The following is a 26,985-nucleotide window of genomic DNA, read 5'->3' on the forward strand; positions in this document are numbered from 1 at the left end:
AAAACCCAAACCCCGTACTATTCGCTTACGCGTATGGATGTGTATCTAACGTTAGCTGTTGTCGTTTTGTTTTTGTTTTAAGTAATAATTGGTTTAGGTTTAATATTTCAAGATGAAAGAGACTTCTTCCGTAGCTGGTTTTGTCGTACCATATTTGTCCCACTGTAGTTCTTTCTTGCCGTTGTTCTACACAGGTTAAATGTGCGAGGATAGTATTGATGATATCCGTCGTCCTTCAGTTCTTGTGTATGTGTAGTTTCTGTCTTTGTGTGAGTGCATGTATTCGATTTACTTTCTTTTATGTGTTTTTTTTTTCTTTTTGTTTCAATTTACTTGTATTAATACTTTTTAATACGTTATCTAATATTCACGCTGCAGTTTCTAAATCATCGGTTTCCGGCCAACCACCGTCATTACCTAATTCCTGCCCATTCACAAAAGCTCACTTTAAGCAGCATTTAACACGGTGTAAACGAATGTTTGCGCACTGCTTTGACATCGGTTAAGGTTTAGAGGTTAGGTTTTTTTTGTTCTGCGTTTACGATTAGTGTTGTGTTCCTTCCTACCCAAAATTTCCCGATACAATTGCTAATTTCCTAGTGCCGCGTATAGCGTAACCTGCGAGGGCTCCGTTAGCAAGCCCCATACACCCCTTTCGTGATTGATAATGAATGGATGAGCGAGCATGCAGTACACAATTGGATGACGGGGGGTGTTTTATGTTTTTTTCAGGCAGTGAAACATTGTTGGCATGCACACATTATTAGGTTTGTTTGCTTCACATTTTCCTTACACACGATAAGCAACGATCGTATTTGAAAGAAACAGAGAGAGAGAGAGAGAAAAGCTTTTGTGAGCTTTAGTCCAAACCATATACACAACAGTTTTTTTTTTGTAGTAAAGTTTAACAACCAGACGGAAGTGGGAAACTGTGGAATGCAACTAACTTTCTTCAAAATTTCCTACACGACCGTAACCGACAGTTGAAGAGAGTGGTATTCTTTATACTAGCTTGAGACAGAAACATGCAAAAACATAGTAATGCATCTTATTTATACTCTAATTCAATCTTTCCATCATCTTGGCGATACTCCTTTTTACACCTTGTCCCGTTGGCCGTTTAGTGACAAAACGTTTCCATTCTCTAGTCATATTGGCATGTTTTTTGTTTGTTTTGTGTCTGTGTGTGTAGTTTGCAATCCTTCTACTACACTACCTAATTGAATCGTTCGCTTTGCGTTATTCCCTCTTTTTCCTTTCATATTACAATTCTTTGCACCTTTGCACGGCCCTTTTTCTTAATCCTTTTTCTACTAGCCCGTTACGCCTTACGCGGGTTTGTTTTCTGTTTTTTGCTCTCCCTATTCTCACTCTTCCTTATTTTTCCTACGCTCTTCTACACGATTGCAGGCAATAGTAATTCAGTAGCACATTATCCTTCCCCTGTTCCTGCTTTAGTACCTATCGTCCGTGATGGTTTAAGCATAAAAGCGTCCACTCGCGGCAACAACACTTTTCTGCCGTGCAGCCGTTAGAAGGGAAAACAATCGCATTTAACACAAAATGTTTGCTCACAGCGTTGGGATGTGTAGTTTTTCTTTTCTCTTTCGGGGGAGGCAAGCAAAATAAAAACTAACAGCAAACGCGCTTTGCTGCTACTGATGCCGTTTCGTTTGTCGTTTTTCTTTTTACTGCTTCCGCTGCCTTCACTCGTTTCGGCCTCCGTTTACAGCCAACGATGGCCAAATGTTACGCGCTCTCTACGATTTAGAAGTTATCAGTTTGTTTCCTCTCATCCGGGGGTTCTGCTTTTTTTTTTATTTGCTTTATGGCAGGCATGAAGGCTTAACACATGCAGCCACCTTCCGAATCTTGCTGATCGCCAGAGTTCGATGGTTGAGTTTGCAAATCGACAGCTGAAAAGGAAACGTTAGTGGCGGAAAGGTTTTTTTTATATTCAGGTTAAGGAGCATTAGTACATGTTAGTTGGGAGATTTTCGTACGAAATGGACTTTCAGGTCAAAAACATGTGTAAAATAAGAAATTATTTTAAAAAAAATAGAAGACTGAAATTTAAGACTGTTTTTGCATTTATTACTTCTCTAACAACTTATGCTTAAAAACGTTAATAAGTAAGAGTAAAGTAAGTGTCCCCATGGTAGTGTATGTCCTTCCGTTGCCGAGTAGCCGTTTAACAGTATAATCTTACACATCAATGTCCGTGCCTCGGTGTCTAGGGATACGTCCTCGCTTTACATATGTCAGGGAGGGAGGATTTTTTTTCTCGGGAGCTTTTCGGAATATTTGTGAGTGTTATGGATTCTCGATTGCGGTTATCATGTGGTGCGAAGCGAATAAAATAATAATCATTATAATAAAAAAAAACAATACATTGTATAAGTTGTAGGTTTGGGAACATTAATGTACAATCATATTGCTGGCTTTGAATCGTTAACATTACATTCATCATATAGCATCCGTACGCGGGTGTCGTAAATTCGGAACGTCCGTCGAACAGAGTGGAACGCCCGACAAAAAAGGGGCAAACAACACTATGCCATTAATTGATATATAATCACAAACAGAGGGAAAAATGGAGCGACAATCAAAACACTTTAAATGGAATAAAAAATTGACCAGCAAGAGCAGTTAAATAATGTTCATTAATCAAACAAAAAACCACAGCACCTTGTTATTACATCGCCGACATTCGTGAACCAGCTCACTTACAACATAGTTTGATGCTACTAACTTGAATTAATTGTCGCGACTGTCTCGTCTCAGGTTCTTCTGTTGCTCTGCCACAAATAAATAGGTCGCAAAATGGGTGTAACAAAAAAAAAAATAAACAAACTACACACATACACGAGACACGCAGAATGCGCACGTCCAGTTCAACGTCGAGGTACAACCATCTTTTGTCTCTAGAAGTCCAGCCAGTCACCAGGCTTACATCGAAATAAAGCAGAAATAATCATCGTAATAGTAAACGCCGTCCTTGCAGTCGCTATATTAGCCGTAATAGTAGTAATTGCGGTAGTAATAATAGTAGTCAGTAGTAGTAACGGGGTTATCATAATGCTGCAATTGTTGTTGTTGTTGCTGTTGTTGCTGTTGTCGGTGGCTGCGGTGGACCGTTTCAGCATGCACAGCCACCTTCCGGGTCTTTTGTTTCGTTCGGTGAATCTTTCAGCACAACCTCGTGCACTGATGTTGCAGGAGAGCGAAGAAAATAAAATGTTAAGGAAAACACAACGAAAGAAAAGCAAATGAAACGTAAAGTAAATGTGCGTTATGCGATTTTAAAAAGTGTGTGCACAAAACGTAAAATGTATACAACAATAAATTGGAATGAAACTACTTTCCCACCGCTATTGTGAGAATGTGAAAATGGCTACACGATGTAATATGTCGCGGGAGAAATGTTATATCTGCAACGAAACGATAAATGACATTTTCGCGCCGTAAAAAGGATACTGTCTTCTGGTGGTTTGTTCTCGGTCGAATCCATGCCTGGCAGGGCGGCGGCGACTCTTCGGAAAAGCTACAATACAAAAAAAGAGGGGAAATGGTTAATGATAAGAGCCTTTCATCACTCTAGGTGCTAGGTGTTGCGAGAAAGCTTCACCCCTTACCTGCTTAACGTTATAGCCGGCTTTCGCACTAGTCTCGATAAACATTACATTCAGTTCTTTCGCTTTTCGCTCGCCTTCTTCCGTCGACACCTGACGCTTGTCGGAAAGATCGGTTTTGTTTCCCACTAGCATTATAATCACGTCACTACCACGCTCCGTTCGCACGTCGTCGATCCATTTCGATGTTTGATGAAATGAATTCGCATCTTTAGAGAAAGAGGGAGAAAAACAAGAATGTTAAATGGTTTCTAGAATGCTTGATTTGATAATACAACAGTTATAAAGTTCGCAAAATTTCTATCACAAAGTACAGTTTGTGAGTTGATGAATTGTTGAACTCAACCGAAAACGTGTCACACCGAACGGAATCCAAAATAGTAGGGCATCACGAACGGAGCGTTAGAATAAAGATTTAACTATGTTCAAGATTTCAAGGTTTACAAATAAGCGATAGGGAAGGGTACTGCGGCCTTCGTCTCATGATTTAGATCATGATTTAACTCGCGATTTAATTCTTCACGGTGACCTTATCGTTTTTATCGTTCATTTAATTAAACTGTTTATTTAAATCGTGTGCTGAAGATCGTCGTGGTTTAATTCTTTGTGAATGAGTTAAATCGCGAAGAGTCGGAATTCTAAAGGAGATTTGCTTTAACTCACTCCCCAGAAAGATTTAAAACATTAATTCATTCTGAATTATAGTGCACATCACTACTCTGTAGACTATTTGTTCTTCAGTAGCAAAAGAGACTTTATTGCCATTTTCTAATAGAAACAAATCATTTAACCATCAATTAAAAGTGTGCAGAATAATGGCTGATAATATAGTAAGTCTTGATAAAAGCAGCAGCACAAACAAGCATGGTGCGGGGCAGCAAAGCAGAAAATCCACAACAAAGGCCTTAAAAGGGAAAGCCAGTTTTCATTATCATTTTATTCATTCGACCCTTTCCGCACATTTACGCATTAGCTTCATCAACAGTGACTTCTTATTGCCGAAGCCATTAGCCGTGGGTCACCAAAAGTCACACAAAATGGACCATCTGTGGTTTGTTAATATCGTCTGGATGGAGGCGCCCGGTCACTACACCACGACGGATTGCATTTCCATCGCAATTTAAATGTGCCGCTCGAACGTTCCAATCCCTCGGGGTACGGAGGAAAATTCACACGGCGATCACGGCGGATGAGATTGGAAAAATCTCGGACCACTGACCGCTTGGCGGAGGCGGGAAATCGATTTGGGAATGGCGATGCGATGCGAACGGCACTGGAACGCCGCACTGCAGCAGATGAACTTTTGTGTGCATCGCGTTCAGCGTTGCGTCAGGATGAATTCGGTATCGTGTTTCGTCCCAGCCCAGCGTGACCGATGGGCATAATCGGTGTGGTTCAGGGTGTGTGGTATCGACAAAAAATAGACGGGAAGAAAATTGCACACGCTTCACCACCTTGGCACAATACAACACAAATCGCGTAATCATTTTGTGATTCTTCTTCCATTCCAGACCATTTCGCTTTATTTCCATCATTCTTCCTCCAATATCGCACCCGTCTAAATCAGCGCCGAAAGAAATAGAAACAAACGGCATGCGTTAAATTGCGCGTGGGAGAGGGGAGGTGGGAGAAGAAACTGCAAGTCACCCCAAAAAAAAAAAGACACTCCGGTCAGCCCGAACCGTCAGCCGGTATGGGGGCAGTTGCACAACGACGGTAAGATGACGGTGCAGGAGTATAAACCTCATAAATTGACCGCTGCTGACGCGTGACGGATTGAGTCACACACTAATTGAATCGGGCCGCCCCGTGCGTATGTGTGCTTTTTATCATCGATGAGCCGTGGCCAGTCCTGATAAGTTTTGACAATATTGCCTTTCCCACACACACACACGTGTGTAAATGTTTCACTTTCAACAAACTGGCCGAGGGGGACGCGGGGCGGCCCGGGGGAGGAAACATAAATTTAATAAAACTGTATGCCCGCCGCTCGAGTGCCTAAAAGGGTGTGAAAATCAAACAGATATATTGATGCGGTATCGATGATGATGGAACTGGTTTTGGTTCAACAGGTTCATAAACGGGCGAGAATTAGGTGGGGAAGACACGTCGGGCGTTAATAGTAAACACACAGCGTGTCAATTACTTTGAGGTTAACATTTCAATGAGAAAAAGTAAGATATTGGAAGAGCGATATTGCCCTTCGTTTTGAGCATTAAACTCTATTTTCTTTCATTCAATTCTCAACCACAAAAAGAAGCATTGTTGAGCGATGAACTCAAGCTGTTGGAGATTATTTGTGAATTGTGTTACTTCTGCTGTATTATGATGTAGTGATGGGATAATCTAATTCTTAAAGGGATTCCAATCTTCGAATCCGAATCTTACTTGGGACTTGAATTTCTGAATCCCAAACCCAGCTTATTGGATCCCAACGAACAAAACCATCTCGCTTTGTCTGTCAAATAAACAAATCTATCACAGCGCGACAGCACGCTGGTTGGGGTCTATTTCCAACAGAGACCCTATAGAATCCCAATCGGATGCAATCCCTATGAAATCCCAATCGAATCCAATCCTTTTAGAATCTCAATCGGATCGAATCCTTTTGGGATCCGTCAAATGGGATCCGATCCGATCGGATCCTTCAAGGGATCGGATCTTCGAATCTTCCCAACACTACTGTGATGCCAATAGACACCTGTTGAAGTGCACTATTTGACCGAGGCATACTAGCAGGGCTCTAGACCTCTTGAGGTTGTTGTGCCGAGGGAGGAGGAGGCGTGTATGAGGGGCAAGCTCGTAGGTGAAGTTCTAAATTTTGGATTATTTGATAAGATTCTTCCTCAAAATCCTCACAAAGTTATGAATCATCCAAGCTTTATGTAGATTTAGATAGAGAATAGAGATTCAGATCCATTTAGAAGAATCTATCAGATTCAAGAATCTTAATCGGATTCGCCCAATATTCAGTCAGGTCCATTACTGTCTTCAATCATTTTATATACAATTTGACATTTACACTAACAATATTTTCCGCAGTAAATGTTTAAATCAGCTCAGCGATAAGTGTCAAACCAAAACATTTTGACAACATTAGCACAAAAATAGTCCCATATTCTAGGTATACATCCAAAGATTATGTAAAAGTTTGCTCTAAAACGTTTGTTTTATTAAATAATATAATATTAATTAAACGTAGTCTAACATTGCATGATGTTTGCAAGGAAGTCCAAAACCTTCAATTAAACGCTTTTTTCTTGCAATAAAGCGTTCCGCGAGTAGAGCGTGAACATATTCAATTGAGGCTATTTGTTTGATTAATAAAAATCATAAAAGGCATATAAGACGGTTGTCGTTTAAAAGCTTTGTAATAAGTTAATCCATCATATACCACAGTGATAAGCCTAATCCCTAAGAGAACGTATTATCTTGAAGAACGCATCTTTGATATGATGGACATAGTACTTCTACGATAAATAATATTTAAAAATGAAGCTGATAATGTAATAATGTTCCAATATATCTAAGAATACGTCCGATATTTTTTCCGCCATTCGATTAATTCCTAGAAGATGAGATAGATCTTCACACGACAGGACCTATCAATTCTCCGTACACAGGACGGACTGGATCCGTTTATGGGTAAATTAAGTCAAAGACAACCAGAAATGACAGGTCCTCTTGAGAGTGTTGCGTCGGTAGAGAATAACCAAAAGATGAGTCTAAAAATTCAAAATATTTTTGTAAAATTCACCACAACTTAGTTCGTTCTCAACTAAATGCAATAAATAATTGCTCGCCATGACGAAACACCATCATTCCCTATGGCTGGAATCAATTCAACTGGGTGGCAATAGCGTTACGACATGGTACTCGAACGCCGCAGCTAATTGGTGTCACCGGTGATAAGAAATAGCTAGCGCCAACGGGACCGCCACCAGCCGAACCCCGATGCAGATTTGTTTAGCAATTATCCGTCACAGTATTTTTCCAATCCGCACCAGCACCAAAGAACGAAGCCTCTTTCTGACAGGTAGCGACAACATTACACACACTCACACAGCAGTGACCGAAGTGCAGAAAGCAGAACACTCGCACCCGGGACCTACCTGGCAGCAATGTGTACACACCGTGGACCGTGTAATTGCATGGCAAACAACAAGTGGGTGAATCGGAAGAGTGAAACTTGCTTCCTCGAATAAAAAAAAATGGCCCCCTGGCTCAAAGAGGAGTGTACAAAACATAACCAAAAAAAAAAAAAAAAGGAATGTTAAACCGGCCAGAATTGCTAACAGAAGGGGCTTGCTTATTGTCGGCAACTCAGACAGGAAAAGGTCACCAAAATTATGTACATTGGGAGGCCTTAGAATGGGCGGCATCTTCCATTCCCTGCCGGCACACACCAAGGGCGGTCGCTATGCTGGTTGGGGCCTAAGCGACATACATACTTTATGAGCGTTGCTGCACACTGCCCACAGAAATGCATGATGGTTGTATGATTTATGGTGCGGAATAAAGATCCTAATCGTGCAACCCATCTCCTCCGGTGACGGCACTACGGCACTAAATCTGAACACATACGTAAAAGTCATTCCAATTTCGGGTTCCAACACAAAAGCACTTGACCGTTGCCCCATTCATGACTTACTTGTAATGTCGTACACCACTACCGCTACGGTTGAATCACGAATGTAGGATGGTATCAGCGACCGGAACCGCTCCTGACCGGCAGTGTCCCACAGCTGTAATCTCACTGTTCGATCCTCTAGATACATCGTTTTCGAGAGGAAGTCTATGCCGATCGTGGCCTGGAAAAGGGGGGAAAAAAAGTAAGAACGTATGTTAGTAAAATGGAAGATGTTGCATGTACAAGCTAAAGCGGTGCATGATTGAGACGCATCGACAAAGACCATCCACACATCAAGTTGAGTGTAACCAGCAATCCCGAAGATGAAGACCCGCACCACGCGTATGGTGTCGTCGAGCCCGCAAAGGTTATGCGTCCATAAAGTAGTTCCATCAATCGCTCCAACGATACGAACCCAATTATGACAACACTTCACCGACAGCACAGCGGTACGGTGAATATCTCATTTCCGCTGGTGGCCACAGGGCATGGCATCTATGTTTCGCTTTCCAGGTTTTTTTTATTCCCATCTGCTCGAAGGCAACAGATGTACACAGGCAGCACTCGAGATGCGCTATTCTCGTGGAACGCTGGTGCAATATCGTATTGGGAGTTGGAAGTTATAGGCCCGGCTTCTCGAGAAGAAACAAATTTAATTTGGTCTAATTCGAAGTCATTATTATCAGAGCTTCAGATGTTGCTCGAGTCGGAAGCAAGCGGCTCGTACGACTTGTTTGCGAATTTTGTCCGAGAATTCAGAAATACCGTCTTGAACTGGTCCAAATTGATGTCCCTTGTATTCATTGAGAATCGACATCATAAAAAACCAAAGTAAAAGTCGACAGGATTCCTATCCGGGAAGCTTGGTGTCCATAAATTTGTGTCCCAAAAGTCGGTAAAATCTTTTAGAATTTGAATTCTGGTACACAGATCCCTGCTGGAACTTGCAGTGCTCTTCTCCGCAAAAGGTTTCGGAGACTGGAGGCAACAACATAAGTTGAGGTTTGGAGATTACCCGGTTAATCCGTCCTAGACCATGCATTTAGGATGTCCTGGGACCTGATCGTGTTGTACATCATGTAGTTGTAGTTTTTCGTCCGAAAATAATAATTATTGACCCCAAAAATTGTGCCAAATGAGGAAAATCTATGTTCAACTCTACGTCTTTTTGCTGATTCCTTCCGAAAGAAGTTGTTCTTGACAGAATTACAGACAGACTTTAGACATTTTAAAGATAATCTTTCTAGTTAAAACTAACAACAATATCACTACAGAATAAGAACATGACGCACACTTGACGATGCAAATTACTAATCTAATTCATTGACCACGGTGTACTTGAATTTACGTACTGTAAACTTACGGAGCTTTCAAACTTCAAAACCAACATATCTGACAATTCTCGTACAACAGGAACCGTGTATTTCGGGAACTACCTGTACGACATAACCTCTTCTTTCTTCGAACAGGCCCGCTGGGAACATTTAAAGTATCATTTCTGTCAGTAGATGTAGCTTGGCGGATCTCCCACGACTCCTCCCGTTCACCGTAACTGGCGTTCACGTTAGCGAGCCCGGGGAAGGTAAAGTGTGCACCGCCTCGAAGCAGCCAATTTTGCTTCCACCGCCGTAACCTGGATCGATAAACGGACGGGACTGTGTGGTATAAATCTACCGAATCGATGGCGTCATCAGTCGGAGGACGGTGCGCGCTTTCCCTTGTTATTGCCTTCGCAAACCAACCGTGGTTGAGCAGCTGACCGAGCACAGGGTGTCCCCGAGTGTTCGTGCCAGACGAAGGTAACCTTCAAACGCAATGCAACGTGCTGAGTGTGCGTTTTATGCTGCCCACATCCTATTAAGGTGAGGTACTATCGCAAAAAGGGGATTTTTTTTTGTTCCTTGTCCCTTTGCTTCTCGCCCATTGACGGCTTCCGACCAGACGTCGGGAAAAATTCAAGGCGCCGGTAGCGAACAAATAAATATGGATCATCCAATATGGATGAGTAACAGCACACGGGCGGGCGACGGTTTAGTGGTGTGGATGTATGGACTTTTCGCCTTGAAAACGGAAGCTGCTGGAAGAAAACAGAGAACGGCACACGTTAAGAATAATGAACGCACTTGTGTCCGGAGCAGATAACAGCGATAGGTCTGTTGGGAGATATTTTAAGATCAGCCGTAACAGAAGAGGCTTTTTATTTCAGCTGTGGGAGTGCCACAAGATCCGCTCTGGATGTGTGTCTTTAAGCTGTAAAAAACCGATAGCTTTTTGTTTCGTGCATTTCATCAGTATTCTAATGAACAGACACAGCAACGGGTTAAGTTTAATGAGCATGTTTACCAGCAGTTTTATCATCACTACTGTTTGCAACCGCTCTCTGGATATAAATAACTGGAGGGCCTTCGTTCGTGCGATTGCTCCACGGGCTGCAATAAAATTGGAAAATTGTTCCTCCAGGGAAGCTCCGTGGAAAGCGAACAACGGTTTGGCTGAATGGTTGTCACAAACCCAACCATCCCAATCGGTCCTCTCGAAATGGTTTTTTTTTTTTGACGAGGTAATGGTTGCTGCTGCTTCCCACCACCACACCGCCACCAGGCCCCGGAGGTTGAGCTGCAACGTAAAACTTGATCCCATCCGCTGGAAGGATTGCCACACTCGGCCAAAGGACCGTACGGACCACTTCAGAATGCTGTGCTGCTCGCTGAACCCATCCGGGGGGTGGCACAACTTGAAATACACTTGAAAATACGCCCCGCTGCACGTGCAACCCGTCGAATGGGTGGCCGGGATGGGAGAGGGTGTAAAACATACATAAAACTGCAAACTGGTGCCTTTCGACAGAAGAAAAAAAAACCTCATTCATGTTGGTGCAACTTTCGGGAACAACGGTGCAACCGTGGAATGCATTCGAAAGTTATAAACTGAATAAATAAAACGATAACACCTCGAATTTTTCTGACCGCCGGAGAATGGGTCACGAAAATACGGCGACGGTGACGGAGCGCAATGCTTTTTAACGACTTTCGTGTTCTAACCGGGCTCGCTTACCGACTGGGAGGATGCCCTATATGTGGAGGTATGGAAAGGATATCCTTCGGGATTACTATACGGTAAAAGCTTATGTTATTAGAACCTGTTGTATTGTACAAATTCCGTTCACAATTGGGTAAGGAACGCGAGCCCAATTAGTATTGCAATTTTATCTAATATGTTATGTTTAAATTTACAGGGGTTTTCGACGATATTATTGACACGTTTGACGAAGTATTTGTTCAGTCGAAAATAATCGATTCTAAGAACCCGTTCTGTGATAAACAATTTTGATTGATTCAGAAATTAATTAGGCAAATGTGAAGTTTTCATGTCGAACCTCTGAACATGACATATCTCTGAACGAAATTTGATAGATCAGTTCCAAAGCAGATTATTTATTTTCAACTCTGTTTTGTAAAACACGTAGAAACAAACTCTAATGCCAGATTATACCACTACCACCTTCGATATTATCTTGGTCAAATTTACCAATAGCTGGGTAATAAAGTCCTTAGCAATAGAGAACTTCCAAGAGTGAAGGTTTAGAATTTTCCAGATGGTAATTCTGAATGTTCGAAATCTATTGAATTTACCAACGCCATCATTCTGTACAACTTCAACGGAAGAAACGAATGTATTGTTTTTATTTCATTTAACTTACTACACCTTAAAACACCTTGATCAAAATGGCATTATATTTTGTAATACTTCTAGAAATTATCATATATGGTGGTTAAGACATTACTTTCATCTTCAGAACTCGAGATACCTGAAGAAGAAAAAATCTATTTTCTCATACAAAATTTTTACTTCTTCGTTTTTTTCTTCGAGTTTTTCGAGATCGAGTTCGAGTTTAACACATGCTGGGGATATTACTTTAATAAATTTAATGCAGTTATTTGTGTATTTTTGCGTATGAAAATTCATACCTTGGAATGTCATGGGTTAAGGACCGCCTGGCCGCATTGCTTAGAAGAAACTATTATATGTTCAAAAAAATCATAATTTCCCTCAACATGTCTACAAACCCTATATAAACCCTAAAAACCCTTTATCTTTTAACAAATTGGTCCGCGCTTAGCTAAGATGTCCGGAAAAACTTGCGAAAGAATTTATGCCTCCCTGGAGAACCCCTGCAATTAATCAACTTTTGAAGAATTTATACGGGTCTCAGCTTTCTAGCAGCTTCGTTTAAGCGATAAACTCTTCACAAAGTACAATAAAATCTGTGCTACATATCTACTGACAAATGACGCCGGTACCAAAGGGCACCGTTACACATTGCGGTTCGGTTCTCCCTGCAGAGACGAATGGATTCCTGTAAGCTGATCAATCATCTACGGTATCACGCTTCAATACAATTGCGAACGCGTACAAAATGGCGCTTTTGTCAGCAATTGTTTCTTGTTGTAGTTCCTACGGATGTATTCAATTTCTCTTTTTTTCCACTAGCGAATAGCGCAAGGTGCTGCTGGCGGGAAATTCTAAACCGCACCACTTTGAAAGCATTTCTTTTGTGTGATTTAACACGTGTATGACATAAGAGCAACGCGTGTGCGAATGCAGCACAAGCTCGGTACGTACAATGCCGGCGCTGTTCTCGTGTGACGCGTACCTCCTCCACAGGAGTTTGTATTACAGGTCACCCTTTTCGGGAGGACATGGCGCAAAAGGGAAACATACACTCACACACACAGAATAGAGCTGCTAAAATGTGTCCGGAACCTTGTGTCACCCTGTCAACCATCTCCACCTTGCTGCCTTGGGTCCGACACATCGACCCATACACACATCCCGTGGCAAGTGAGTAACGTCAAATGGGTGGATACACCCATTGAAATGCTGTTGCCGGCGTCGTTGCGATGGTTTGCGTGGGGCGACATCATGTCTCCGCATACATTTTAATGATCTAATTTCACATCACTCTTTGTGGCGATGTGGGGCGACTCCCGCCGACGGGAGTAAAATGGTACGTGGGACGTGAAGGAACGTTGCGCGTGGGCGGTAGCAGCGGCGGTTAGGTGGCGCTTTATTGTCTGAAGGACGTCATTGATCGAAAGCGAAGTTAAGCGATTCTAAAATGTGTCGTACCGACGACCACCAGCGCGTCTTGTTGCGGTGGAGATCGATTACGAATTGAAAGAACCGCTTTCGTGGAACAGTACCCAGCAAGTTCCATTTCACCCGTGGGCGTATTGCTGATGTGAAGGCTTTTAAAATATTAAATTTTAAACGAAACTTTCGTAAAGTTTACAATTTTCGGGGGGTTACGATTCATCGACAAACAAGACAGAGAGCGCTGCCAAAATTAATGACCTCACAACGTTGCTACCACACATTTTGCTTAACCGAACCGGGCCCAACATTCCGCTGAGGTCAGCGGGCGCGGCTTACGCAAAACCTAAAAACCCACCGACACGGAAAATTACCTCCAACACACCAGAACACGGTGCGGTGAGTGCCGAGGAAAAATTACTTCCACCCAGCGGCCAACGGAGCTGGGTTTTACGGATGAATTATACTATACGTTCTTACGGCCGTGAAAGTTTTCCCCAAAATTTCCGCCCAAAAGAAGCAAAAAATTGAAGCAAAACGATCCAGAAACAGCGCAATATACGCACGCACGGGAAGCATAGAAAATGGGAGCCTAAAAATTCATTTAGGCACGGTGCTGTTGCTTTTGTTTTTAATGTCCATGGTAAAGCTTTTCGGTTTCTTCATCCCGACAGCGAAATTGGGAAAAGTAAGCTACGCCATGTGCTGCACAGCAAAACGGAACGTCTGTACGGACCCGGGTACAGACACAAACACATTACGTATTCTCGGGCAAGGTGTTACTGGTCCGGATGTTGAGCGGCCAAGGAACAAAAGAAGAATTGAACAACCCCTCGGGTGCATCACATTCCGCATTCCTCTCCGGAGGGTGGAGGCACGGCAGAGGATGGAACACGTTGTTTGTTGCCGGTGCGAACGCGTGGCAGACAGCTCTAAGTAATGTGGGCGTGGAGATGAAAGGATAAAAGTAAGTTATTAGCACAGTTTGCACACGCTCAGCAAGGTAAATGGTCCCAGAAACAACTTCCGAAGCCACAAAGCCTTGCAGTGGGATGAGGACCACCATCATAGACACGCGGACTTCTGAAGAATTTCTCGAATAACCGTGAATGTCTAACATCGGGGTGCAATATGGTTTATGGTTCAATGTTGGAGAGTAGAATTTCTTATTTACTCATGGTACATTCAGCAATTCAGAATTATCGTCAAATGCCATCATCTAAATGAGCTGTCAAATTTGAAACTCTTCCTATCTGTTTCTTCGATAGCGACACTACAATCTCAAAAGGTCTAACCCTGTCATTTCTGACTTTCAGTGAATTTATTTACCCGTAACTGGTTAGTCTGTTGGGCGACCCTACAGTGATAAATAAAGTCAATCAAGGCCATACGAGAGGCAGATCATATCATAAGTTAGAAAGCTTAAGCCTTCTCAGCCTGAGTTTGTCAAATAATTCAGGTGTATTTTGGTAGCATTTTGACAAAAAAGAATGACATAGGGGATCATTTTTACGGAACATTTGACGAAGAATCGGATAGAAGCTTCGGTTGGGAGAACAAACTAATCCTTTTGGCCTAGGCTTAACTGTTTTTGCCATTTGTATGGAGTGCTGTAAGCGGATAAGCCTGGAAACGTCAAAACGCATACAAAAAAAAAAAACTTAGTGTATGATTCCGTGCAATGGCAGGTCTAGACCCCTTCAGGTTGTAGTGCCGATGAAGAAGAAGGATAGTAAGTCCTGCATACGGAAGATTGGTCTAAAAGGGATTTTGCACCGGTCTTGTCGTGTCAAATACACCATCGGGTTGTCCCGGTATATCGTATCTGCAATTCCTCGTATTCCAGATATCTTGTATCGTACTGAGGACTTGTATTTGGTTCATTACATCTCTCGTTACATAAATTCTCCGACGCAACCATCGCGTAAAGGCTAAAAATAAAACAAAAAGTATAATATTATTATTACACATACAACACAACAGACGAAAGTTCATACGAACCAGACCTTTTACTCGCGGTGACTCACAGAGATGACGCCAACGCCACCGAACCCTGCTGTTGTGTGTTTAGCACATCGGTACGCGGATGTAGTGAAAATTGTTTGCCAATAAACTCCCATCCTTCAATGAGATTTTTTCACATGGGAACAAAACACGAATTCTGGCACGCTCGGTTTGTTCCGGCAGCGGTCCGATTACTACGCCAAGTGAAACGAAATCGCTAGCCTTTATGGCGCACCGCAGCTATAAACATTTCTCAACTCTCCTGCAACATAAAAATGCGAAAACCCAACATCACCGTTTGAACTCTCGTGCATTTGCTTCCAATTTTTTTATAAGAACTGGTTCGTATGTCGGGTGTATGTGTGCGAGCGAGGAAAATTATTTTGCCGTACACATTGTAAAATTCATACCTCCATTTTACGCCACACCAGAACATAGCGGAATACCGGAGTCAATTTGAAATAGCAGATCCAGAAGGAATATTGTTGTTGGTGCTGAATGTTCATTAATACATCAAAACAAAACAATAAAACGGAAACATCATCGACAGCTACTGATGGGGGTGGGTGCTTTGTTTTCCACCGAAAAGGACCTCCAGTGCCAAAGGAAAAACAAACTCAGCTCAATCTCAATCTCAATCTCCAACAAGCGTGTTTATAACTCTTTTCGATTTAACTCATTCAAAATAATTAAGATTCAACTCTTCACGGCCACCTTCAACTCACGATTTTAATCGTAAGTTAACTCCTTTGGGAGTTAATTCGCGATTCAATTCTTCACAACGACCTTTAAACCACGATTCAAATCATGAGTTAACCCTTATGAGAGTTCTGGAAGAAAACACGATTAAATTCATCACGGTAACCTTTAGATTTTGACGAAGATTTAAATCGTGAGTTAACTCTTGTGGCAGTTATCTCGCGATTTAATTCTTCACGACGACCTTTAAGCAACGATTCAAATCATGAGTTAACTCTTATGGGAATTCTGGGATAATTCGCGAATAAATTCTTTACGGCGACCTTTAACTCACGATTTAAATCGTGAGTCAACTCTCGTTAGAGTCCACTCGCCATTAAATTCTTCACGACGATCTTTAAATCACGAGTTACCTCTCACAAGAGTTCTTTACGGCGACCTTTGAACCGAATCTTGAAGAGTTAGTTTAAGAGTGAAATATTCACTCTAACTGCTTAACTCGGATTTAAATCCTTAAAAAGAATTAAATTTCCCATCAAGAAGAAAAAGTAAGAATAGAGAAAGATACAATTTCAATTCAGTTCGGGACAAACAACCCGAACTGCGAACATTATAGATGTGCAATCCCGCGCCTTTTCGGCTGCAATCCGCATCACACTAAAGCTAGTTAATGGTGAACAGTGACCGCTGTGTGCTTAATTTCGCTTGGAATTTACCACCGAACAAATAGCGCTCCGTATTAATTGCAGACAAATTGAACACCAAAGCAGCAGCAACATTTCTGCTTAATCATTACGCGCCAGTTATCCGAAGAACCCGGTTACGATCAACTCCCGGCATACAAAGGTCGGAGGGGGAAAAAAAACATCAAATGAAACGAAAGCTCATCAAGCTTCTATGTTTTCTTCTGTGTTTTTGCTCCCGAGCGAACGAGAAATGTCTGGGTGGCGTTTGATAGCGCGGTGCTTAAAGTTTATTAGCCTCTTGCACGCGGAACAGTCGATGGGGCATTTGGGAGGGGGGAGGGGTAGACATTTTGAATAATTCAGGATTCGAATTTCTTGCAACGAACAGCAAATTACTTCATTCGTTCGCAATCGTGCTGGCATTCATGCGAAGAAGAAAGCAAGAGATAAAACTTAGCAAAGGAGAAGCGGGAAAGATCGACAGGAAAAAAAGCGATTACATCATGAGCTCTCGGAATTATGCTAATTGAAATTGCAAACGCACACATACACACACACAGCCATCATTAAAAATAAAATATTAAAGAGCAAAAAGCATCCAACAACTTCAGCTTTCCAACAGGAACCATACCGAAACCACAGGAAGTAGAGTAGTGGGAGACGCATGATAAAGTTGTGCTAATGAATTACAAATGGGTGGTTACTGACGTGGCACTTGGGTGGTGCCGCGTGTCAAGAAGCTTGCGCATTAAAACTAAACGGAAAGCTCTAAGGAATACATTACACACCTGTTTCGTTCCAAAAAACAAAAAAACCCCACCCACTCTCTTAACGTTTTATGATAAAGTTCATGAAGTTGTCCAAATGTGGAGGTACCTTGAATTGCTGTCCCGATTGTTGAGTTGTGAATGTGCGTGTTTTTTCCCAATGGCACTTAGGGTGGTCGATTCGAAATTGAAGGTGGGGGAGGGGGGACATTATTTGCCGTGCCCCACGAATCGGCAAACCCTTGCCACCTTAACCCTGGCCGGTTGTGTTTGTTGTTATCAGTTGGCCTCTTTTTCTTTTGAATAATACTTTTACTAAACCTTCACACCGTTTCTTATCGCTAGCAAATAAAGCATAACTGCACTGCCAACCCTTCAACAGGTGACGCAGGATTCATCATCAGTTGTGGTTGGCCTTGAGCCTTTGGGTACGACGTGGCACTCATACGTGGAGCTTTGGTGGGTACAGTGATTTGTATTGGCCTATTAGTCAATGGAATTGATTTGTTTTCCGCTTTGGTCCACGGCTTCTCATCACGACAATCGTGGATGTTCATTCAAATAGTATTTGGCACGGTACAGCATCTAATCGTCTAGTGAGAGCGAGATAACGATGTTACAGATCGGCAGCAAAGCGCGTACAATGACACCGCAGCCAAGATGTAATCAGCATCCCGCAGCAATTTGACAGTCTACGAAGGTGGTGCCAATTCCTTCGCCTGACATTGGTCATTTGCCGCATGAAGAAATCCTTTAATTTACACTAATCGACACAGCCTTCGACACGGACGACGTCAGTCTGCAAGCGAGAAGCGCCTGCCACAGTCCATCATCATCGCCATACCGGGACACATTACGTGAGAGGAGTGTAATTAGGTTAAGCTGTAATTAATTGCACGACTAATTTGTGCAAGTTTCGCGGTCTGCCTGTTTATTCTAGCGACCATAGGGAGCGACCGACCGGGTCGGGGATAAACAAGCTGAAAAAGACAAGCCTGTTTACGGGTGACATCTTGAATCTTCCATTCTCCCTCGGTGTACAGGGCAAATTATTAAATTTGAAAATAATTATTAGCGTTGATCGGCAAACTTCCGGACCGTGTGGAATAGAGTGATTAAAGCGGTATTATAAACTGTTTCAAACACTGGATGTTTGTCTCAATGTTGAAATAAATACACAACTATTAAGATAAAATGGTAATTTTTAAATTGAAGTTGAATATTTGAAGTAGAGATGGGATCCTAGAGAATTTAAGGATTAAATAAATAAATAAATAACCAAATAAAGAGTTAGAATGAAGAATTAACTCTTAAACTCACTCTTCAAGGGGGGGATGGGGTTTCTATGTCCTTTATCTCATGATTTAAATCGTGAGTTAAAGATCGTCGTGTAGAATTAAATCGCGAGTTAACTAACGATTTCAATCGTCGCTCGTCGCTCGTTGTGAATGTCTCCGTGAAGAGTTAAAATTTTATTATTTTGAATGATTTAATCGCATATAGTTATAAATACTCTTCTTGGATATTAGAATCAACTCACTCTCTAGAAAGATTAAAATCATTCATTCATTCTGAAACAATATGCACATCACATTGTATTTGGAGGTATTTTTGCCTAGGTGCGTTAGTTGAGAAAGCTTTTTTACGAAATCACCGTCATTATAATCAGTATCCAGAGACATGGTTAAGTTCCAAAGCTATATTTTCATATTTCATATTATTTTCATATTATTTCAACTTGGAAAGAAGTCAAAATTGGTGCCAACCAGCCAAGTTTTTCGCTTCGTTCAATGATTCGCTCGGCAGATATGACTAAAAAAACTCCTAAAAATGTTATTTGATCACCATATCTTTATTTTCATTATGTTGTCTTCATCAATTTAACGAACAAAGCCTCCATTTTGTACCGATCATGTGAATTTAAGTTTGGTTAATAAGACTAAAAAGCTCTCGAATCGAATCGCAAGCTCTCACACGGCCTGTCAAACGGAAACACAAAAGTGACAAGCGTGTGAGCAGCATAATAGGGACCCACTCATCGCATGACCCGCTTGAAAGAGGAAAGTTTCACACCGCTGGCACTGCTGCCACGGTCAGCGGGTTGCTGTTCTACTTCCTACACAGATTATAAGCGAATCAACTTCGCCACCGGAAAGAGAGGCGGCAAAGAACGAAGAAATGAATGATGAAAAGGCACCATACGCTAGAAAAGTTCTCCACGAAGCACGGAAGAAATCGAATGTTTGGATTGCTCTTAATTACGCACCTGCTGTGGGTGGATAATTTTGCCTTCCCTCTCTTCCCCCCCACGCCTCCCACGACCCACCGATCCTTCCGGCAAACGTAGGCACGGTTAAAAGTCAGTTTGAAGGGAAGCAGATCGACGGGAAAGTTTTAATACAATTTTGCCGCTGTTTCGGTTGATTGCTGGCACGTATACGCTTCTTTCCTTCGTTTAAAACAAAAACTTTGCTGTGCAAAATTTGTTCGCTCCTGAACGGCGCTCTATTTTGGCACGGAAACAACACAAAATGTTGGTGCGCACATCATATAACATTAAAGAACAGAACGCGTTAAAAGCTTTAAAAGAAATAGAGCCCTTTTCGAGATGGATCTGAATGCTTGAAGCATCAACAAAGAACGCAATGGAACGCTCAACACCATGCTACATGTGATCTTGGCTGCGGTGGCCCCAGTCCCGGCGCCACAGAAGTTAATAAACTTGACGTCACTGCGATCCTTTCGATTCCAACACAAGCCTTAACCGTAAACTTCTGTGCTGCATATAAAACTATTACACTTTATGGCATTTTGCTCTACGGAATGGCCTTGCCGCCTTGGCGTTGCCCATTCGCACCAGAAAGTGTACAGCGTTCCGAGGCAAGGTGGGCGCCAGTTGCGCCAGTTACCACCCGTCTGGCGTGGGAAGAACCATCAGCAGCCAGATCTCATCTCATCACAGAAATGGTGTCAAGCTACGGCAAGCTGCAGCCAGCCGTTGGAATGTCGGGGCAAGTGATAAAAAAGACCAATTTTTATAACCCAATTCTCTGCCCAATATTGATTACCGTGTTACCGATAACAGGCAATGGTGTGTGTACGTGTGAAGAAGTACAAATATGACACCGAAATGGCTGCTCACTGCTGATACGAATGCACTGGGGGAGAAGGTTCTCTTACAAAGAAATGAATGCTTTATGATGGATTGCCATAGCGATGCTGTTGAATGGCCTAACGAACTCAATTTGCCACATCTGTTCTGTGCTGTTCTGTATTTCCCTGTCTAGAATATAACGAGAAGAGGCTAAAACATTAGATAATTGGTTAACCAGGGCAATAGATTATTACATTTGTTTGACAAAAAATGTTTAAATTGGTGTAATAGTTCAATACTTCTTCCATTTTTCACACAAATTCCGGAATTGAATGCATTTCTTATCAATAAAATTGTTTCACTCACAATGAATCTCATGTATTTTTGCCATTTTTTATATCTCAACACATTTTGTGTCAACTTCATATTGCCTGGTGATGATGGATGGAAAACTCTCAGAGCCAGGGACGAAAGGAAATGGGCCAAGGAGATTGGCTAGCTTGTCTACTCTTCAACCTAGTGCTGGAGAGGGCCATCCGCGACTCGGAGGTGGAAACTTCGGGGACCCTCTTCTATAAGTCAATTCAGATCCTGACATACGCTGATGACATAGACTTCATTGGTTTACGGTTCTCCTACGTAACGGATGCTTACCAAAGGATTTAGCTGGCGGCAGAAAACCTCAGGTTGGAGATTAACGAGTCAAAAACCAAGTTGATGGCGGCACCACCAGCTCTTTCGAAGGCATCCAAAATTTCAGCTATCTTGGGTCCAAAGTCAACACCGACAATAACATTGATGTGGAGATACGCGCTAGGGTATTGACTGCCAGCCAGTCTTTCTACAGTCTAAGGAAGATTCTCCGGAAAGGCTCCGGTGGGCTGGTCACGTCATAAAAATGACACCGGACGACCTAGCCCGTAAAGTCCTCTTAGGTCGTCCACATGGACAGGGGAGGCGTGTTAGGCCCAAATTGAGATGGAGTGATGGCGTTGATGCATCCGCCAGAAAGGCCGGTATAAAAGATTGGCCGAAGGTGGTGCTCTATCGTGAGCAGTTTAGAGGACTCCTGCAGTAAGTCAAAACCGCGAAGCGGTTGTAGCGCCGGATAAGTAAGTAAGTTAGTAAGTCATATTGGACTAAGCGCTCCTCATCAAGTACATGAAGCTTGTAAATGTAAAGAGGCTACAATTTGATGGAGCCAAGTCTGGAGATTATAGCGAGATCTGGAAATTATATATTATATTATCTGATAGAATGTCCCAGTTGAGGCTTTTTATTGAACTCTTCACAAGACCTACACCTTGGACGGTCCGACATCATCAGGTGAAAGTAATGATGTTTAGCACATAGAACCCTCGAAATAAGACCAGATTTCGTTGTTAGCTACAATTTTTATACCTCCGATACCCTCAATATTCGAACCAATCCTTCCCAAGGGTACTAAATGATAACAATCTGTCACTTGAGATGCATTTAGTTATATTGCACTTCAAGATCGAATGTACCATTCTAGGAAAGCAGAAACTTTCTTCCAATGATAACCAAAAATATCGTTAAGGGTCAAATTACGGACATTTAATGCATCTCTTGCACATATTATGATGTAATAAACGCAAATTAAATTGGTCTCAGCACATCACGTTCCGATTTAATAGAGCCAAACCTTCTGAGCAATTTGAGAAATGAATGAAATGTTCCAAGAAAATAACTTGAAATGCTGGAACAAATCATGAGATAGCAACATTATGTTGAATCTAACTATGGACACTTTTGACGCTATATTTCATATTTTGTTTTGTATTTTTGTTTTGATTTAAATTTCGGCCCTAGCCCCACGGAAATTTAATTAAAATACACCTGGACCATAAGAAAGGGAAATAATGATGAAATTACGCTGGAATTGGTTTAAAGCAAAACTACAAAGAAAGCCACCGGTGGTGAACTGACAGGACAACAATATTTATTTGGCGCAAAATTTAGACCAACCAGATGTCAGTAACTTTAGAAATTGATTCCAACATATGAAAGGCATTATACAAAATTAATAAGAAGTGTAGTTATAATATGAGTATGGAAATATTCAGCTCAAACGTGAAGAAAGTCCGAAATTTGAAGCAAAACGGTAGTTATTACAGCAAAATAAACAAGTAGAAGAAGTTTAATACATAAGAAAACCAAATTTCTCCCAACATCAGAACATGTACATCAAACCAATCTAATAAAAACAAACCCAGCTGATAACACACAAAAATCCCAACCGAGAAGAATGGTAACTTCGCCGAATACACCTGCATTTGACAATGTTATTCAACAACGTATTGTTTTTGCTTTACAGAAACTTGACATAACATAAACAACACAATACGCGGCAAACATTACAAGCAGAACCACAATGTACGCACGTCAACCAAACAATATGTAAAATACCTCAGCGGAACAAGAAGCATTGGGAGAGCAAAAAAAAAGCCAACCATCCACCAATCTGACCCAAAAATCACAACCAGCTGCAATTGATGGATGACAAAATGCCATCAGACGCCTTTCTTTTCGTTTGCTTTTCGAACAACCGAGAAGGAAAGGGTCGCATGACTAATAACGGTCAACAAAATCGGATCGAGCTCTGGGTGGTACGGGTGGTGGGGCAACTTTAGGTTGACCACAACCGTCACACACACACACACACATCCGATGCGATGAGTCGTACCATTCTGTTCGATAGAGAGTACGCTGCCGGTGCCCATTCGTTGTCCCTCTCATTCCGTTCGTATGACTCACGACGAGATATCCGATCACCGGTAGGCAGCAGCACCGGAATACGGCGTAATTCTATTATCCCTGCCCGGTGCCCGAGGTCATACCTATATCCCTTTTTGTCAGTCCTTCGATCCCCCTTTTTTTTTTTTTGCTCTACTCGCTCCATCCGTTCTCGGCCTGGTTCTTGGAGGCAAACTTACCTGGTATGTGTTGTCGAAGCTGTCGTACATAAACCTGGTGATTAGCGATGTTTTGCCCACTGGCGGACGGATTGGGGAACGTTAACAGTGTTGTTGGTGGTGGCAGCAAGTGGCACGCGACGGATACATCCAGCAGACCGTGAATAGCATCATCATCATCATCATGATGGGGTTGAGGGTGTTTTTTTTTCCATACAAGCATCGATTCGTACCGTGAGAGTCATGAAAGGAAAAAAAGAAGAGTACATAACATGTGATCAGCCGTACAAAGTAGCGAAAGGGGAGATGAGAAAGAAGCACATAAAAGCACACAGGGGCACGAACATCTCTCCATCACAACGTGTGATGGAGCAACCAAGGATGATGTATCGCATAATTTGATTATGCACCACCACCAACAGCACCAGTGCGGGAAGAGATTTGTGAAAAGTGGAGTAGACCCCTTTTTCAGGGTCCGGCATCCAACTAGCTCGCCCCCTCCCAAAAGCGTGGTGGTGGTGGTGATTCGTGAGCAATTTTTCATTGCTTTTGGGGCTAGCAATCCGGACCGTGTGACATGGTAAAAGTGTTGTTACTGGTTGTCGGACCACCACCAAATGTCAACGGTAGCCTTGACTGTCCCAACGCCCGTTCACCTCGGATCCCCCGGATGACTGTCCCTGGAGAGACGGTATGATGCATGCTGTCTGATTCGTTTTGTTCTATGCCACTTTTCGCTACAAGGTACGTGAACCGGTACCATCGCCAAAACTCGTGCGACGTGAACATTCCCTCTCTCGCAAGGTACCGGGGCAACGAAAGCACACACACACACACAGTCGGGTGCAAAAACAAATGTATAAATACAAACCGGCAAAGAAACAGAAAGTAAGATGGATTAAATGCAGAACAATAAGAGAAAGAAAGGGGTAAAATAAAGTTGCTCATAAGGAACTGGTATAAGATACTTTTCCCCCCCTCCAACACGCACACACATACAAAACTAAGCTTTGGGTGTGTTTTTTTTTTCGGGTGAAGAATGGGATTAAGCTCCAGCATCACCACATCTCCCCCAAAACGCAGGGTTCCGCAATAGATAGGATAACGCAAACGCATTTTACAGAATCTTCGAAATATACGCTAACTGATATGATATGGAATCACCAATATACTGATTTAGACAATCTAACTGTTTCGAACTTAATAAAAAAAGGTGTTTTAAATTTAGTTTCTGTTTGTTTTAAGAACTAACAACGAAAGGTGACAACCCTAATAGTCACTACACTGTGCACACGAAGCAATATTCAGCTAAATACACTCATTGGAGTGGTTTGTGATTCTGCAACATTTGACGCGAATATCATATCCGTTTGCGAGATACAGTGTCGTGTATTTGTTTCCATCAAATCTATTGGAGAACCCTGTAAAATACCGGCATAAAAGTCAAGTCAGATGTTTCTGGTGATAAGTGAATTAGATTTTTGGGTGGGAACGGTGGTTTTCTTTTGTCTGTCGGAACGACGAAACAGGCAACCACTCCTCACCCCCACCCACCACCTCACCCGACTCCAATAAAGAACAACACCCGGTGCGCGAATTCCGATGGAGAAGTTTCGGTGTGGAGTTTTTTGTTTTATCCGTGCTTGCGTGCTTACGTCCGTATCACACAAAGCTCGGAATGCTTTTTTCTATATCAGCCGTGGTTTTTGCCGTGTGAAACGTGGTGATCCAAATGGACACAATGATGAATAATAAATCTAATTCTCAGGACGTGGATTTCCTTTCTAATGATGGGATTTTCTTTTTCAGTTTCTTTGAAGCCCGAACGCCATCCCAGCCAATGCCGGTGGAACGGGACTTCACCTTCAGCGGGCTAGATGAGGTCACGGTTATTCCACAGCTTCCAATCTATTCCACCGTTTACTGTACCCTCTTGATTGGGGGATTCATTTTAATACACCACCTGCCAAGTACCATACAGGAAGATGGATTTTCTTCCCAGTTTTTCTTCAGACTTCCGATTGTGAAACGTTGAACTTTTCCTGGGAGTAAAATCTTCCTATTCCAGCACGGCATTTTTCTTGTGCCTCATTTATTCTCTCTCTCGGCATTGTTGCGATGTTGGAAATGGATCATAAATGCGTTTGTTGATTGAATAATGCCTAATTAGTAGTGGCGTTCCAGAGCCCCAGTCTCCCTCCAGGGGGGATCGGATTCTATTCAGTGATAATTCCGCCCAACATTTGTGACGTTTCTCACGCATTTCAAGACTCAAGTTCCGTTGCTAAGCATTTTCCATCCCCAAAGACACCACGATCGCCAAAGCCTCCCTTGTTTTGCAGTGCGGAAAAAGGGCAAAGCCTCATAAGGGTGAACATATCGTAGAAGTTAACGGATTTCCATCGTTCCCAGATACACACACACACAGCAAACGCAAAAAGAAGAGAAAATAAATGAAAAAAACACTTGTTAGTCTGTACAGTTTAAAACTCGATGCTTACCGCTCTGTTCGCCGAGAAAGACGAGCTTAAACTTCCGCAGAGGATTTCCAAAATCGCCGGATGACGACATCGTGTGACGCGGGGGTGTGGGTGGGTGGGTTTCGGGAGGGAAGTGGTTGTTGGTTTTTTTTTCGCTACTTTCTTTCCCTCTTGTACGTTCCCCTTTGGAACAACGGTGTTGTTGCAGAGGCACACACAGACACACACACACTAATGGGATCACACTAACGGCCAACACCAATAGCACACACAACACACACAACCGTGGCCTACTGTGGCCGCACGAGACGCACTCTCACGCTTTTCTTCACCAAACCCGTACGGTTGCTGGGTCGGAGCTTTTCCACTCAGGGGAAAAACAACGATCACGTACCACCACACTTTCCACTGGAACTGGAGCACAAACACACACACGTACGATCGACGACTGCGATAGTCGTATTTTTTTTTCACCTCACCTCAGAGGAAACAACCTTTATCCGCAGGGGGTATCAGTGTTTCCGGTACGCACGGTACGAGAATGACCTGTTTTCATAAAAAAAAATAAATAAAATAAAACCGATTCTTTGGGATCGGGAAAGGAATGAACACCCAATTTCGGGTCTTTGTACTCCGGGTTTGCTGCGTTGGCTGTCGCGTTGCGATTCAGCTGACACGACGGAAATTCTCGGCCAGCCTACTCTTCTGCCACCGGTGACTGGACCGCTAACCTTGCCACTGTGTGCGTAGAAAGGCCACGCAGATTGTCGGTACCGTGCCGCGGGTGACCGCTCGGATGCTACACGGACGTTAAAGAAGGGCAAAGAAACTGACCCACACACGCACAAGCGCACACTTTTCGGAACACACAGAAACGCACGCCAAGATTACGGTGCACTGGATCGCGTAGGGAAAAGCGCTTGGAATTGTTTTACCGTTGCGGTTACGGCCGATACGCACGTA

At 42.6% G+C, this 26,985-nt stretch overlaps 1 protein-coding gene across 1 annotated transcript; it reads right to left on the bottom strand.

Annotated features, from left to right (window-relative positions):
• Positions 1–3,139: 3,139 nt before the first annotated feature.
• LOC128719245 (ras-related protein Rab6) lies at positions 3,140–26,113 on the bottom strand. The gene is made up of 6 exons (XM_053812868.1): positions 26,044–26,113; positions 23,564–23,622; positions 8,284–8,443; positions 3,636–3,841; positions 3,478–3,544; positions 3,140–3,207 (listed from the first exon to the last, which is right to left on the bottom strand). The coding sequence occupies exons 1-6, from the start codon at positions 26,111–26,113 to the stop codon at positions 3,140–3,142; spliced, it is 630 nt and encodes a 209-aa protein (XP_053668843.1).
• Between the last annotated feature and the right edge of the window lie 872 nt (positions 26,114–26,985).

The sequence above is a fragment of the Anopheles marshallii genome, chromosome 2 (genome assembly GCF_943734725.1).
Source record: "Anopheles marshallii chromosome 2, idAnoMarsDA_429_01, whole genome shotgun sequence".
In the NCBI taxonomy this organism is placed as follows: Eukaryota; Metazoa; Arthropoda; class Insecta; order Diptera; family Culicidae; genus Anopheles; species Anopheles marshallii.